At 44.0% G+C, this 16,550-nt stretch overlaps 1 protein-coding gene across 4 annotated transcripts in view; it reads left to right on the top strand.

Moving 5' to 3' along the window:
• The window catches only part of HERC2 (HECT and RLD domain containing E3 ubiquitin protein ligase 2), a 238,590-nt gene extending 222,350 nt beyond the window's left edge, over positions 1-16,240 (top strand). For all 4 annotated transcript variants that reach the window (XM_045795317.2, XM_045795319.2, XM_045795318.2 and 1 more), the window contains exons 86-93: positions 6,677-6,760; positions 10,434-10,575; positions 10,742-10,936; positions 11,596-11,708; positions 12,324-12,514; positions 13,392-13,497; positions 13,900-14,112; positions 15,226-16,240. In XM_045795317.2, the coding sequence (XP_045651273.2) occupies positions 6,677-6,760; positions 10,434-10,575; positions 10,742-10,936; positions 11,596-11,708; positions 12,324-12,514; positions 13,392-13,497; positions 13,900-14,112; positions 15,226-15,498 (1,317 nt within the window). In that variant the 3' untranslated portion in view covers positions 15,499-16,240. The remainder of the gene's footprint in view (positions 1-6,676; positions 6,761-10,433; positions 10,576-10,741; positions 10,937-11,595; positions 11,709-12,323; positions 12,515-13,391; positions 13,498-13,899; positions 14,113-15,225) is intronic.
• The last annotated feature ends 310 nt before the right edge of the window (positions 16,241-16,550 follow it).

The raw sequence follows: 16,550 nt of genomic DNA, 5'->3' as shown, positions 1-16,550 counted from the left end.
AGTCCATAGTCTCTCATGTTTCATTCCCCCTTCTGATTACCCCCCTTTCTTTATCCCTTTCTTCCCCTACCGATCATCCTAGTTGTTATATTCCATAGATGAGAGAAATCATATGATAGTTGTCTTTCTCTGCTTGACTTATTTCACTTAGCATTATCTCCTCCAGTGCCGTCCATGTTGCAGCAAATGTTGAGAACTCGTTTCTTCTGATAGCTGAGTAATATTCCATTGTATATATGGACCACAACTTCTTAATCCAGTCATCTGTTGAAGGGCATCTCGGCTCCTTCCATGATTTAGCTATTGTGGACAATGCTGCTATGAACATTGGGGTGCATATGGCCCTTCTCTTCACTACGTCTGTATCTTTGGGGTAAACACCCAGTAGTGCATTGGCTGGATCATAGGGTAGCTCAATTTTTAACTTTTTAAGGGACCTCCACGCTGTTTTCCAGAGTGGCTGTACTAACATGCATTCCCACCAACAATGTAGGAGGGATCCCCTTTCTCCGCATCCTCTCCAACAATTGATGTTTCTTGCCTTGTCTATTTTTGCCATTCTAACTGGCGTAAGGTGGTATCTCAGTGTGGTTTTGATTTGAATTTCCCTGATGCCTAATGATTTTGAACTTTTTTTCATGTGTCTGTTAGCCATTTGTATGTCTTCATTGGAAAAGTGTCTGTTCATATCTTCTGCCCATTTTTTGATTTATTTGTTTCTCGTGTATTGAGTTTGAGAAGTTCTTTGTAGATCTTGGATACCAGTCCTTTATCTATAGTGTCATTTGCAAATATCTTCTCCCATTCCGTGGGCTGCCTCTTAGTGTTTTTGACTGTTTCCTTGGCTGTGCAGAAGCTTTTTATCTTGATGAAGTCCCATAAGTTCATTTTATCTTATGTTTCTCTTGCCTTTGGAGATGTGTCATGAAAAAAGTTGCTTTGGCCAATGTCGTAGAGGTTGCTGCCTATGTTCTCCTCTAGAATTTTGATGGATTCCTGTCTCACATCGAGGTCTTTCATCCATTTGGAGTTTATTTTTGTGTATGGTGTGAGAGAGTGGTCAAGTTTCATTCTTTTGCATGTAGCTGTCCAATTTTCCCAGCACCATTTATTGAAGAGACTGTCTTTTTTCCACCGGATGTTTTTTCCTGCTTTATCAAAGATTAGTTGCCCAAAGAGCCGAGGGTCCATTTGTGGGTTCTCTTTTCTGTTCCATTGGTCTATGTGTCTGTTTTTGTGCCAGTACCATGCTGTCTTTGTGATCACAGCTTTGTAGTACAGCTCGAAATCCGGCAATGTGATGCCCCCAGCTTTGTCTTTCCTTTTCAACAGTTCCTTGGAGATTCGGGGCCTTTTCTGTTTCCATACAAATTTAAGGACTATTTGTTCCAGTTCTTTGAAAAATGTCCTCAGTATTTTGATCGGGATAGCATTGAAAGTGTAGATTGCTCTGGGTAGCATGGACATTTTAACTATGTTAATTCTTCCGATCCATGAGCAGGGAATTTTTTTCCATCTTTTTATGTCTTCCTCAATGTCTTTCAAGAGTGATTTATAGTTTCTAGAATATAGGTCCTTTACGTCTCTGGTTAAGTTAATTCCAAGGTAACATGGTTTTTGGTGCTATTGTAAATGGGATGGATTCCCTAATTTCTCTTTCTTCAGTCTCATTGTTTGTGTATAGAAATGCAACTGATTTCTGAGCATTAATTTTGTATCCTGCCACATTACTGAATTGCTCTATAACTTCTAATAGTTTGGGAGTGGATTCTTTTGGGTTTTCCATATAGAGTATCATGTCATCTGCGAAGAGAGACATTTTGACTTCTTCTTTGCCGATTTATACCTTTGATCCCTTTTTGTCGTCTGATTGCTGTTGCAAGGACTTCTAGTACTATGTTGAATAATAGTGGTGAGAGTGGGCATCCTTGTCGTGTTCCTGATCTTAAGGGAAAGGCTTCCAGCTTTTCCCCTCTGAGTATAATATTTGCTGTAGGCTTTTCATAGATGGCTTTTATGAGATTGAGAAATGTACCTTCTATTCCTACACTCTGAAGGGTTTTAATCAGGAAAGGATGCTGTATTTTCTCAAATGCTTTTTCTGCATCAATCGAGAGGATCATATGGTTCCTGAGTCTTTTCTTGTTGATATGATGTATCACGTTGACTGATTTGCGAATGTTGAACCACGCTTGCATCCCAGGGATGAATCCCACTTGGTCATGATGGATAATCCTTTTAATGTACTGTTGGGTCCTATTAGCAAGGATCTTGTTGAGGATTTTGGCATCCATATTCATTAGGGAAATCGGTCTATAATTCTCCTTTTTGAGGGGGTCTTTGCCTGGTTTGGGGATCAAGGTAATATTGGCCTCATAGAATGAGTTTGGTACCTTTCCTTCTGTTTCTATTTTTTGAAATAGCTTTAGGAGAAGAGGTATTATTTCTTCTTTGAATGTTTGGTAGAATTCCCCAGGAAAACCGTCCGGGCCTGGAGTTTTGTTATTTGGAAGGTTGTTTATCACTGACTCAATCTCTTCATAAATAATTGGCCTGTTTAAGAAATCAATTTCTTCCTGTTTCAGTCTTGGTAGTTTATAGGTTTCCAGGAAGGCGTCCATGTCTTCCACATTGCTTATTTTATTGGCATATAGCTGTTGAAAAAAGTTTCTAATAATCCTTCCAATTTCATTGGTGTTGGTTGTGACCTCTCCTTTTTCATTCATAATTTTAATAATTTGGGTCCTTTCTCTTTTCTTTTGGATAAGTCTTGCCAGTGGTCTGTCAATTTTATTGATTCTCTCAGAACCAGCTTCTAGTCCTTTTGATTTGGTCTACTGTACTTCTGGTTTCTAATTCATTGATTTCTGCTCTCATCTTGGTCAACTGCTTCCTCGTGAGTGGATTAGGCCTGTCCCTCTGTTGCTGTTCCAGCTTCTTGAGGTGAGAATATAAAAACTGCATTTTAGATTTTTCTATTCTTTTGAGTGAGGCTTGGATGGCTATGTATTTCCCTCTTAGGACTGGCTTTGCAGTATCCCATAGGTTTTGGACTGTTGTGTTTTCACTCTTGTTGGTCTCCATAAATTGTTTAAATTGATTTTTGATTTCCCTGGTTTATCGAGTCATTCCTGAGCAGGATGGTTTTTAGTCTCCAAGTGTTTGAGTTTCTTCCAAATTTTTCCTTGTGGTTGAGTTCCAATTTCAGAGCGTTGTGGTCTGAGAATATGCAGGGGATAATTTCAATCTTTTGGTTTCGGTTGAGACCTGTTTTGTGTCCCAGAACATGGTCTGTTCTTGAGAATGTTCCATGGGCATTAGAATAGAATGAGTATTCTTTGGTTCTGGGGTGTAGTGTTCTATATATATCTATGAGGTCCAACTCGTCGAGTATGTCATTCAAAGCCTTTGATTCTTTGCTTAGTTTTTGCCAGGGTGTTCTGTCTATTTCTGATAGTGGAGTGTTGAGGTCCCCTACTATTAATGTATATTTATCTATATGTCTCTTTATTCAGGTTAAAAGTTGGCTTGTGTATCTTGCTGCTCCCCTGTTGGGGGCATATATATTTATAATTGTCATATCCGCTTGTTGGATACATCCTTTAAGAATAATATAGTGCCCTTCTGTGTCTCTAACTATAGTCTCTAGTTTAAAATCCAATCTATCTGATATGAGAATTGCTACCCCAGCTTTCTTTTGAGGTCCATTTGCGTGAAAGATGGTACTCCATCCCCTTACTCTCAGTCTGAATGCATCTTTGGGTTCGAAATGAGTCTCTTGTAGACAGCAAATGGATGGGTCATTTCTTTTTATCCAATCTGCAACTCTGTGGCGTTTATGGGAGCGTTTCAACCATTTACACTGACACTAAGAACTGAGAGATAGAACTTTAATGATGCCATGTTGCCAGTAAAGTCTGTTTTGTATCGGTTGTGACTTTCTGTTCTGTATCACTCTTGGGGCCTTTTTACCTTTATAGAACCCCCCTTAATATCTCCTGTAGGGCTGGTTTTGTGGTTACAAAATTGGTTAATGACTGGCAATTCTGGAACGTCTTTATTTCTCCATCAATTCTGAATGACAGCCTTGCTGGTAAAAGAATCCTTGGCTGCATGTTTTTCTCTGAAAGAGCTTTAAAAATGCCCCCCCAACCCTTTCTCTCATTCCAGGTCTGTGTAGAGAGGTCTGACGTAATTCTGATGCCTTTGCCTTGGTATGTGAGAAATTTCTTTGCCCTGCCGCTTTCAGTACTGTATCCTTGGATCTAATATTTTTGAAATGCAATATGACGTGGCGGTGCGTAGGTTTGTCGTGGTTGAGCTTGGGAGGGGTCCTCTCTGCCTCTTGGACACGAATATTTGTTTCACTCGCTAGATTAGGGAAGTTTTCAGCTACAATTTGTTCAAATATCTCTTCTAGACCTCTGTTTTTCTCCACCCCCTTGGGGATGCCGATGGTTCTGACATTGGATCGTTTCATTGAGTCAGTAATCTCCTGTAACCTACATTCGTGGGCGTGGATTTTTTTAAGTCCAGCTTCTATTTTCGTTTTTTCTTCTACTAACCCATCCTCCAATTCACTAATACATTTCTCTGCCTCGGTGACCCTGGCCGTCAGAGCCTCTAATTTTGATTGCATTTGGCTCATAGAATTTTTAATTTCTGTCAGATTCGCTCTCATTTCCGCCCTTATGGATTCTATATTCTCAGTAACATTTTCATTAATAGTTTTTTCAAGTCTCCTCATCATCTTGACCATTGTTACTCTGAATTCCATTTCTGATAATTTGGGTATATCCATATCCATTAGTTCTGTGGCAGAGGCCACAGACTCATTGTCTTTTCTTTGCTGGGGGGGACTTTTCATTCTAATCATTCTGATGAGGAGAGGTTGCGGGGTTGTCCAGAGCCCAAATTATTGACCGGGACCCAGGTCGTGCGCCCTTGTTTTATAGGGATCTTAGGGATGTGGGCTTCTTCTTTAAAGATTTGATTTATTTATGTGGCAGAGAGACAACCAGCGAGAGAGGGAACCCAAGCAGGGGAGTGGGAGAGGAAGAAGCAGGCTCCCAGCGGAGGAGCCCGATGAGGGACTCCTTTCCAGAACGCTGGGATCACGCCCTGAGCCAAAGACAGGCGCTCAATGACTGCGCCACCCAGGCGCCCCGGGTTGTGGGCTTCTTGATTTTTCAGCCTGCCTTCTGTGTTCTGGGGGAGGGGCCTGCCGCGCCGATACTCAGGCAGCCCTGTTTGGGTAGAGTCTCTGCGTCCCTTGCGAGGGGGGATGGGGATGGGCACTCTCTGAGCCGGTATTTCCAGGCTTTTGTTCTCTGGCGGCTTTCCCTGGCGGTTTGCTGTGCCTCTTCTGAGGGTCAGAGCAGCAGAGGCTGCATTGTCGCAGAACAGAGGGATTGCGGCCCGTTCTCCACTGATGTTCTGGCCACTTTAACTCTGTTACTGTTGGTGCTGCTCAACCCTGCAGCGTCCCGGGATGTGCGCCCCACACCCGGCGTCCCAGCCCTCAGTTCCAGGGCCGGCGCGTCTCTGTCCTTTGTGTTTCTAACGCCGCCAGCCGCCAGCCGCCCTGCGCGCGCTCCGGAGCTCCCGGTCTCAGTCTAAATCTAGTGAGCGCACCGGGATTCCGGAGTTCGGCGAGATGCCTGGTGGCGCGCGCACCCGGCTCACGGTCTCAGTCTGCTGTTTTGGGGTGCCGGTCTGCGAGTCTGCCCGCTCCCCCGTGCAAGTGGCTACCGCTTCCCGGCGCCCGAACGTGGCGGCTCCCTCCCCCTTCCGTTTATCTTCCGATATCTTTGCGTGGTTTCACGGCTCCCCGCTTCGTACCTCAATACTCAGCGCTGGAGATGTTCATTTGTAGAGATCCAGATGCATCTTCCTGCGTCTCAGGCTGATTCCGTGGTTATTCAGGGTGGTCTGGTACCTATCCAGCTTGACTCAGGGGACCGGCTGAAAAAGGGGTCCCCTACTCCTCTGCCGTCTTAACTCCACAATCGAAATTCTATTAGCTTTCAAAACATTCCATCATCTGACCCTTCTGATTCTCCAACTAATTTGTCTTTTGTTTTGCAAAGTTGATTTCAGTTCATGCTGGGCCTGCTTCCCTATCTCAATAGGTATTACTCAACTTTTTGGAATATTACTCAGCCATCAGAAAGGGTAAATACTTACCATTTGCATGAACATAGATGGAACTGGAGGGTATTATGCTAAGTGAAATGAGTCAGGCAGAGAAAGACAATTATCATATGATTTCACTCATATGTGGAACATAAGAAATAGCACAGAGGACCATAGGAGAAAGGAGGGAAAACTGAATGGGAAGAAATCAGAGAGGGAGACAAACCATGATACACTCTGGATTCTGGGAAACAAACTGAGGGTTGCAGAAGGGAGGGAGTGGGGGGATGGGGTAATTGGGTGATGGGTTTTAAGGAGGGCACCTGGTTGTGATGAGCACTGGGTGTTATATGCAACTAATGAATTATTGAACACTACATCAAATCAATGTACTATATGGTGGCTAATTGAACTTAATAAAAAAAAAGAATATTTGACTTTTGAGAAAGGGTATTTAAAACAATACTGTGACATGATTTATCTATGGGTAAGAATATTTCCTATAGCAGATTCTAAATTTTGTCCATCTGTCATGTTTTAGGAGGCAGCTTTCCGAAAAGTAGTACAAGCAACTATGGTCCGAGATCGCCAACATGGTCCTGTGGTAGAGTTGAACCGGATTCAGGTAACACGTGGAAATTGTTCTTAGTCTGACACTCATCAGATGGGATGGTTTTATGGTTGCGAGTCAGGATCCGCCATAGCTTGAGGGAAGAGGAAACTTTAGGGAGCAAGTTGTCACCTGTCTGTGATGTCTTGTGGTGCTGAGGCTTCCAGGTGGGAAAGCAAATTGTTTTCTTTGTAACAGAAGTAAGAAGAACTTATTTCAGATAATCCAGAAGGATGCACTACAGATAAACAAAGAGGGAAAAGTAAAAATGACCGTGTTTCCACTACATAGTGATAACTGCTGCTGACATTTGGAGGTGTATTTGTATGTTTGTCATAATTGGAACTGGATGCCTCTCTTTTGTTACTTGCTGTTTTTTCCCCTTATTACATTGTAAGCATCTCTCCTTGCCCTACAGTGGGACTGTGAGATTATTTTTGCTGACCACCTACCCCATGTTCTCTTAGTTTTCTCTGTCAGATTTTTCTGCAGGGGGCTGGAAGGCTGTGCCCACTTTTCTGGGATATAGCAGGGCTTCTTGGCACAGTCCCAACTACAAATGTGTCTTCAGTTGCCCTCCTTGTGTTAGGTTCTGGGAAGCAGGGCCGGTGAGAGGCCCTCCATACATCAGATTTTATGTGGGGACAATTCCCATTCCCGCCAGCCTCACACCCTTTCTGGCTCTGATAGCTTTCTTTGCCTACTTAATAGACCAGAATCACTAATACTGTTCTCTAGTAATTGGAGAAATGAAAAGTAGGCCATCTCTGAATTAATACTGCTGCCAAGTGTAGATAAGCTTACTTAGTTTAAAAAATTAACTAAAAACTAGAGAACTCCAGCATTGATGATGGTATTATGTGCACTTGACATTTAACATGCAAATGAAACGGCCCCACCTCTTGGAACAGAAACAGAGAGTTACAAAGAACAAATTCTTTGTTCCTTTATATTAACACATGATTTTTACCCTCATGTTGGTTGCATGACTAGGCATTTCTCCAGAGTTGTTCTTGGGGGCATTTTGAATTAAGACACAAACTCTTGTCATTTGTTGGAGAACACGTGTGACCACACTGATGGAAGTAGCCCCTTCACTGACGTCAGACTTGTTAATGCTAAGCTGGTCAGTCAGCCCACTCTACAAAAATAATGGGCTGTTTAATTAGGTTCATAAAAAAGGTTTTATTTCCCCAGCTTGGAGGATCATTTTGGTTTGTTCTATGTTATTAGGTCTTAAACACTGAAGTTTGTAAGTGAGGAAAGCTCAGCTAACACAGATGGTTGGGCATTCCTAGATCATATGCCTGCCCCAGCCACACACAGAGGTGCTTAGGGCCAGCGGCCTGATACGCGTATTTAAATCTGAGGCTTTTGGCCTCATTGAGCCTTGGTGACCTGGAACCTAGGTTAGGCATGCCTTTTCTTTCTCTTATCTCAGATTTTGCATTCATCATGTTTGGATACCTCTTTCCTTCCTTGTCTTTATGTTCCAGCACAGTGCCTTATGTTATGAAAATGTTCAGTACATGTTTGAAAAATAGAATGGATAAAGGACAAATTCATATTAGCATTTTTAAAATGCACATGAACAATGTTCAGTGCAGCATGCCATGGTGCTCCAGTACACCTAGTGGCCACCAGAGTTAGGTCCTCTTCAGTTCAGATTTCATACTTCCTTCCTAAAGCCAGAAAGATCTTCCACAAAGATGGACATACAATTGTTTTTTTGGTCAAAAATAGAGTAGGGGGTGAGAGTGGGAGATATTCCACTCATCTTGAGTTGCGCTCAAGATACCAGTTGATCCAGAAAGGTGGTGTCAGCCGTCCTGTGGCCACAGGTTGCTGCTGGCATCAGCCTTCTCCCATAGATAGATATCTCCCACAGATATTCTCATACTGTCTGTGCAAAGTGTTCTAGAGACACTAAAACATAGGCATGTTCCTGGAGGGTTTTTCTTTGTTTATTTGAATATGATTTAGTTTTATAACAAAATCTGAAAATCAGTGTACATAAAAAATTTTACTTTAAAATGTATTGCCGAATTAATGAGCATGCTCCTTCCTGAAAATTTGGAAAATTCAGATTAAAGGCAATTAAAATGACTTATATTCCTACTGTCCAGAAGTAGCCACAGGTACATAGGTGCCTGTCCTTGCAGAGTCATAGCTGTGTTCTCATAGCCATTTCCTTCAGAGGAGCCAAGAGCATCCAGTCTCTGTTAACTGGTATTATAAATGGAGGTGATGTGAAGCTGGGTCTGCATCTTGTTTCTCATGGATGGACACATCCCTCTTCCTTTCTGTAGCTCAGTTTCCTCCAGGGATATTGGGTACCTTGAAGAACTGCTGTGAGGTTTAAATGAAATTGGATTTGTGAACATACAGTCAAATATGTGGCACAAAGAACATTTCATTCCATAGGAGGCTATTATCATTATTGTCATTATTTGTAAGTCTTGTTTATGATTATTTGTGTGTGAGAATTAGCTATTTAAACTCACCCTAGAACTTACTAAGAAGTTAAGAATTGTGAGAGTTGAGCTGGAGGAGGCAACAGAAAAGTGCATTTTCATCAACATTTTTTTCCTTAACTTTTCATTTTGCCATTATTTTAGACTGAGCTTCTCAGGTGATTCTGAAGCACTGTGTAGCCTACAAAACTGCAGGGTTACTGAGTTCACACCAGGTGAGGGCCTTGAGGGCTCTTGGTCTGATCTGTCTGAAAATCTTAGCTTAGGGTGAGAAATATAGGTATTGTACTTGGGGGAGATGCAGTGACCCCAAGGGTTGGAGTAGGATACATGCAGATGAGTAAGGGACAGGAGGAAGGTTCTTTTCTGGCTGAGGTGGTGCCTCCAGGTTTGGTCTCAGCCATTTGGTTCGAAGCTCAGAGTCCTGATAGTCTGCTAAGGAGGGCTGCTTTTGGAGTTCCTGGCATCTTATTCATGGAGACCAAGGCAGTGTGCTGAAGTGGTTGGCTATGGTTAAAGTTATGAAGTGTGAGGATGAATCATATTGTAGTTACTTACCACATGGGCTGCCACCACCCTGTGTGAATGGCCAACCAAGGTCTGTGATTTCTTGAGGGAATGTTTACTTAGACACCATGAGTCCTAAAGGGTGCTGTGCTGTGGCAACATGCTGCATGCATTTGGGTGGGCAAAGGCCATGCCTGCCATGATTATAGCAGAGCTTCCATTAGCACAGCTGTCCAGCGGGCATCCTGTGTGTAAGGCCTAAGGAGGTAAACATGTGGTGTCCAGTGAGGGGAAAGGAGTGTGAGACCAGTCTTTGAGGTTCTCAGAGGGCTTGTGTGCAGGAAGTAAGGGACGTAAAGTCCCTCAAGGGAGGAGGAGGAGCAGTCATAGAGAAATAAGGCTTAGTCTGGAAGCTCTTCAACCTTGTACAGATGTTTTCTGTGGGTTTTGCTCTCTTTTGTTGGGTGATTGGAGCAGCATCTGAATGTTACTGTTTGTGGGCTCCACTCGTGACAGCTCTTTAGATCCAGCAGCAGAGTGCTGGCTGGACTTCTACCCTGGTGACCAGGGCAGAGGAGTAAAGGGTAACAAAAGGGGCAACATCTTGTTGCCACAGATGTTCCAGGGCTGGTTAGCTGTGGAAGATAGTAGCTGTGTGCTTTCTGCTGCTGTGGTTGTTTCATATTTATTTCTTTTCTCCTCTCTAGGTCAAACGTTCAAGGAGTAAAGGAGGCCTAGCAGGCCCTGATGGGACCAAGTCTGTCTTTGGGCAGATGTGTGCTAAGATGAGCTCGTTTAGTCCCGACAGCCTCCTCCTTCCCCACCGCGTCTGGAAAGTCAAGTTTGTGGGTGAGAACTCGCATGCACTGGCAGGCCTGTGATCCTGAGGGTTGGCAGTCTGAGCACAGACAGTAGTGCAGTGGGCATTACAGGGAGAGCTGAGAAGTCCATCTAGCTGCACCCTGCAGGGCTTTCCTGGCATGGCTGTGAGTTGCTGACTCTCCTTTCCCTCAAGGTGAATCTGTGGATGACTGTGGTGGTGGCTACAGTGAGTCCATAGCCGAGATCTGTGAAGAACTGCAGAATGGACTCACCCCACTTCTGATCGTGACACCCAATGGGAGAGATGAGTCCGGGGCCAACCGCGACTGCTACCTGTTCAGCCCCGCTGCCAGGGCGCCTGTGCACACCAACATGTTCCGCTTTCTGGGTGGGCCTTCTCCCATGGGCATGATGCCTCATTTAGGTGGCTGTGTGTGCCCCAGTTACTTGATGTCTACTCTGTCTTGGGAATGACAAACATTTTGAGTATTTGGTTTTTTAGCATTTTCAGTGCGCAGGTGCAGGGACATGCAGAGCCCAACCATCAGTGAGTGGCAGGGTGCTAAGGGCCAGAAAGTGTTTGGCACACGGAAGATCTGAAATACCATATTTCTGCAGGGTAAATGTATCTGAAACTTGGGATCAGATCTGAGGGGTTTTGGTAGTTGGTCAGTCCCTCCCTCCTATTCCATTAAGTATCTGTGCTGAGTGCTCCTGTTACCTCTCCAGGTACTCTACCCACCTTCCTTGAGAAACTCTGTCCATTTGTTTTGTCATCAAAGGAATGGAGATTAGCCTCTGTGTGGCTTATACCTATTGGTAGAAAGAGAAGAGTTAGAAACTAGGCCCATAGGAACAAAAGGAAACAATGAATTTAGACTAGGACAAAATGTTTTAAGGGTGGACCTGTCTCCATGAATTTGGGTAACATTGGTTTAGAAGGCACTGAGGCCCAGTGTAGAGCCTATTCTGTGGTGTTGCTGATTGAACTATATGTTTTATATTTGATTTCAAGTATCTCCTGTTACTTGTGCCTTGAATGAGCAGGTGTGTTACTGGGCATCGCCATCCGGACTGGGAGTCCCCTGAGCCTCAATCTGGCTGAGCCTGTCTGGAAGCAGCTGGCTGGGATGAGCCTCACCATTGCAGATCTCAGTGAGGTAACCACCAGGAAGGCGGGGATGGGGAAATGTGACACCTAGTGTACCTGGTACAGAGTGTAGGGGGCGCCCCTGACTGCAGACTACCTTCTAGTAGAAAAAAAGGTCTGTGGATGTTAGGCCAGTTTTCTTCTAGAACTTGATAGACCATCTATTTTGTGGTGCTTTTTGCAACTTGAAATCTTGTCAGATAAGAAAGTTCACCAATTTTCCTGTAGAGGAGCAGAACTTGTGAGTGGCTGGGTGGCGGCTTTGGCTTTTAGGTGGGGAGACGTGACTGGCTGACCACAGCCAGCATCTTCCCTGTGGCCATACTTCCCTTGGTACCATGACTGTAGGGCGGGATCCATCTCCAACCAGTGGCTGTTGCTCTCTTTGTGGTTAATTTTAAGGACTTCCTTGAATGACAAGCTCTTTCCTCAGGTCCCTGGGTGAAGTACTTTCTCACTGCTGGTCTCTTTTATTTCTCGGCATGTATAATGCACCAGCAGCCTTGAGGTGTGCCCAGTGCAGACTGAGGCCCCCTCATGGCTGAACACCTCAGGTGTGAACTGCAGTCAGAAGTGTGGTAGAGACCCTGACTTATCATGTGGGCTCCCTTTTTTCCCTTAAAAGGTTGATAAAGATTTTATCCCTGGGCTCATGTACATCCGTGATAATGAAGCCACCTCAGAGGAGTTTGAGGCCATGAGTCTGCCCTTCACTGTGCCAAGTGCAAGTGGCCAGGACATTCAGCTGAGCTCCAAGTACACACACATCACCCTGGACAACCGTGCAGAGTATGTCCGGCTGGCAATAAACTACAGGTGGGGCCATCTGCCTTCCATTGTTTTGATTCAGTAAACAGCAAAAATAGGAAGTAGTTTGCTTGGATGGCTGCATTTTCAGAACTACCATACAGTAAAATGCTAGTGAACTTGGTTCCCACTGCTGCTGGTCTATAGTTGCCAAAGCTTATTTTGTAATCCAAGTCAGAGTATTCATTATTCTTGCCTAAGATTCCTGGCTCTGACTAGAAAACCAAGGTGCATAGAATTGTCCCGTTTTGGGAGCTGTCCTGGCAGTAGTCACTGGACCTATTGGTCCCACCCCTGCCTGGCCCTCACACCAGCATTCCTCATGGTTGCTCTGCGGCAGGTCAGCAATGCCACCCATCCGGTTTCTGCTATTCATTGCTGCTTCCACCTGACATTACAAGTCCACACAGTGGACCTTGTTCTCCAGAAGCACCTGGCCAGCTACTTGGTGAGATTGCACATTGGGTGGGCTTGGCTTGCTGAGTTCTAGTTGTGGGTGGTCCCGGCAAGTGTGCTGTGTTGTACCTTTGTGTTCATTTCTGCTTTATGCCCTAACTCGCCAGTCATGAAGGCCCTGAACACAGTATTTGCTTCCAGAGGGTTCTTACTGTGGGTGCTGTGGAGCCTGGTTCTCTGATCATGCACATCTAATTCTGGCTCCTTCCTAGGTATGCGATAAATATTAAGAATTGTGTCTTGGAAGCTCTAGGTGGTTTTTAAGATTATCTTCTATGTGTCAGTGTAGGTGAACTCAGTATGTGAGAAGCTCTGTGATGCTATTTTTGTAAGGTACATGCCTCGGTCATCTGTGTGATAAGGCTTGGTGTGAGTAGGATAAGATCTATGTTACCAAAGATAGAAATGCAAAGTGAGTTTTTTCTTTCAGACTCCATGAATTTGATGAGCAGGTGGCTGCCGTCCGGGAAGGAATGGCCCGAGTCGTGCCTGTCCCCCTTCTTTCTCTGTTCACTGGATATGAATTGGAGACAATGGTATGCCCCCGAGTGCTACTGCCCTAGAACTGCCTTTTGAATATCAAGCCACGATATCAGTACCACTAGTTAATTTCTTGGTTAAATCTTGCACTTAATTTACATCTGAAATATGCTCATGCCTGGTAGATGAAGTGAAAACATGTTGGAAAAGTGGGTGTTCCCTGCCTGCTTCCTTCCTTCCCTTGCAGCCCCCCCCCCCCCGCCCCATCCCATACCAGGGTGGAGAACAGGATCCAGTGCACACCCACCTGAACACATGGGACCTGTCCTCCTAACTGTCCACTCAGGCTCTCACACATGTCCTGCCTGAAACAAGCCTTGGTAGAAAGAGTGATTGACTCTCTACTGAAGTGAAAAGTCAAAAGTGTCACCCAGCCCTGACAGTATGTCCTTCTGCAGGTATGTGGCAGCCCAGATATCCCTCTGCATCTCTTAAAGTCAGTGGCAACATACAAAGGAATCGAGCCTTCCGCATCCCTGATCCAGTGGTTCTGGGAGGTGATGGAGTCCTTCTCCAACACAGAGCGTTCCCTCTTCCTTCGCTTTGTGTGGGGCCGGACGAGACTGCCCAGGACCATCGCCGACTTCCGGGGCAGAGACTTCGTCATCCAGGTGTGGTTCTTGCATATCCTGTGGTGTCAGCTGTGGGGGCATGCTCCTTGCACACGATCCTACAGCCGAATAGAAAATGGGACTCTCATGTTATGTGGTTTTTTCCTTCATCCTGGAAATAATAATAAAAATCATGCCCAATTTCTTTGATTTGATTGCTCAAAATTTTATGACTGTAGGTCTTAGGTCTCACTTTCTACTTCTGGAAAATTTATCTGGCCATCACCAGAAGATACTGCTGTTATGTCAGCATATTTGAGATTTTGAGCACACATGTCATTTAAAGCATATATTTGATTCCTGGTTGAATTAGGTAAATTAAGTAATGTCGCTTACTAGGAAAAATAAGAACACCCATCAGATTGAGAACAAGAATTTTGCTTTGATTTCTAACTCTGTGGTCCAATGATCAGAAACAGGCTTTGTTTATCTGCCGGTTCACAAGGTGAAGTGACTTAAGCCCCCTCTTCCTCCTCTATCTTGAAGCAACATGTGTGACTGTCCAGGTAGCAATACCATGGGGATGGGGGACTTCCTCGGAGGGGAGGATTGGGGTGGAAGGTCCATTCTTCCTGCATGCTTGAAAGGGTTTGAGGATGGGCTCCTTCCTGAGCACAGCCTGACTCCAGTCTCTGACTGGGGTTGCAGTAGTAGTCATTTGTCACAGAGATCTTTGAGAGCAACATGTAGTTTTTCTCTCCAAAAGTAGGTAATTCCTGGGTCCACAATTCTCTGCTGGCTTCATAGTGTTTTATCAGTAGTAGTCAAGAGGGGCTGATGGGTTTAAGGAGAATTCCCCATGTAGGTGTGTGCTGAGCCCGCCTCCTCTGCCTGCCTTGTGCCAGACCCTGTTCACAGCACTGATTTGTCAAAAGTAATTGCCTCAGTAACCAATTGCTATTTTTGACTCCCAAGTCCTAGGAATTATTGAGCTGCTCTTTTTAATTTCTAAAATGGGCTAGAGTATTTGTTTTCTGATACTTTGTTATTCTTAGCCAAAAATATTGTGATTTTTGTGAGAGTCAAGAGTCTAATGAACATAATAAAATAGATTAACAGTTCTACCTGTCCTTGTACATAGTCTCTGATTATTTAACATTTATTCATCAATAGGTATTGGATAAATACAACCCTCCTGACCACTTCCTTCCTGAGTCCTACACCTGCTTCTTTTTGCTGAAGTTGCCTAGATATTCCTGTAAACAGGTGCTGGAGGAGAAACTGAAATATGCCATCCACTTTTGCAAATCGATAGACACAGATGATTATGCTCGCATAGCCCTTACAGGAGAGCCAGCTGCCGATGACAGCAGTGACGACTCAGAGAATGAGGATGTGGATTCATTTGCTTCAGACTCTACACAGGATTATTTAACAGGACACTGAGATGGAGAAGTGCCATTGCAAGACACCACGAGACTAAGCAAGGAGGCAGAGTACTGCAGTTTAGAGTGCAGGACGTCGTGTGTTTGATGAGAAATACTAGGTCTCTAAAATGCATGGGGTGGACAGGGAGACTGATTGCTCATGATTGAACAATGAATGGAATAATGATCAGAAAGTCAGCCTTGCACGTGGGGCACTATGTGGACACTAACATTTATTTTTGAGACTTAAAAGGGTCTTACCCATAATGCTGCATTACATGTAGGACTTCTGTGTTTACTATAATGTGTAAATGTTTATATAAATACTGAATTGCAGCATCCCCAAAATGAATAAAAAGCCTTTTTACTTGTGGGTGCAATAGATCGTTGTTGTTTTTTTTTCTTCTTCTTTTCAAGTGTTGTGCATTGTCTTGATTGTACATTGGAAATACTGTGTAATGATTAAATCATATTATAAATATTTCAATATTACCCTGAATTTGTTTATTAAAAGTTTTTTGAACATTAAATGATCAGTATTACTTAAATGCATCTATAGGTCATTTAAACCAAAACCAAAACAAAAAGGCAGTTGGTCTCCCTCTTCTCCCCAGGTGCACATTTTAGCATATGCAGTATGTAACTTGAATTGAGGCCTTTCTGTGAGCAGTATCTATCATAGAAAGTATACTATATATAATGTTTGTGCCCTGTATATCCCTACATTTTAACTCCCTATGAATAAAACATCTGTCATAAAACTGTAAGCTGAACTTTCTTATCTGGTTAGACTCGCACTGGTGGATATGCTACAACCGAAACATAGTCTTTGATAGAGCACTATTGAAAGCCATTCCAGTCGAGTTTAGACTGTTGCGATTACAAAAAGCAAACTCACTCCAGTGACAAAGGAGGAATGGGTAAAAGAATGGGAAGTTTTAAGGGGAGTGGCTGGTGTTGGGAGCTGGGAAGCAGGAGCCTTCAGGATCTGTTCCCCTGGCCTCCACCCCTGCCTGTCCTGGTTCCCATCCTGTTGGCCTCGGGTCAGGCATGTGTTTCTGGTCCAGTTGG

This window comes from Ursus americanus, chromosome 28 (assembly GCF_024610735.1).
Source record: "Ursus americanus isolate L20-20 chromosome 28, mUrsAme1.1.p, whole genome shotgun sequence".
NCBI classification, from domain to species: domain Eukaryota; kingdom Metazoa; phylum Chordata; class Mammalia; order Carnivora; family Ursidae; genus Ursus; species Ursus americanus.
The sequence above is the reverse complement of the archived record's forward strand: the minus strand, read 5'-3'. Positions and strand labels throughout refer to the sequence as shown.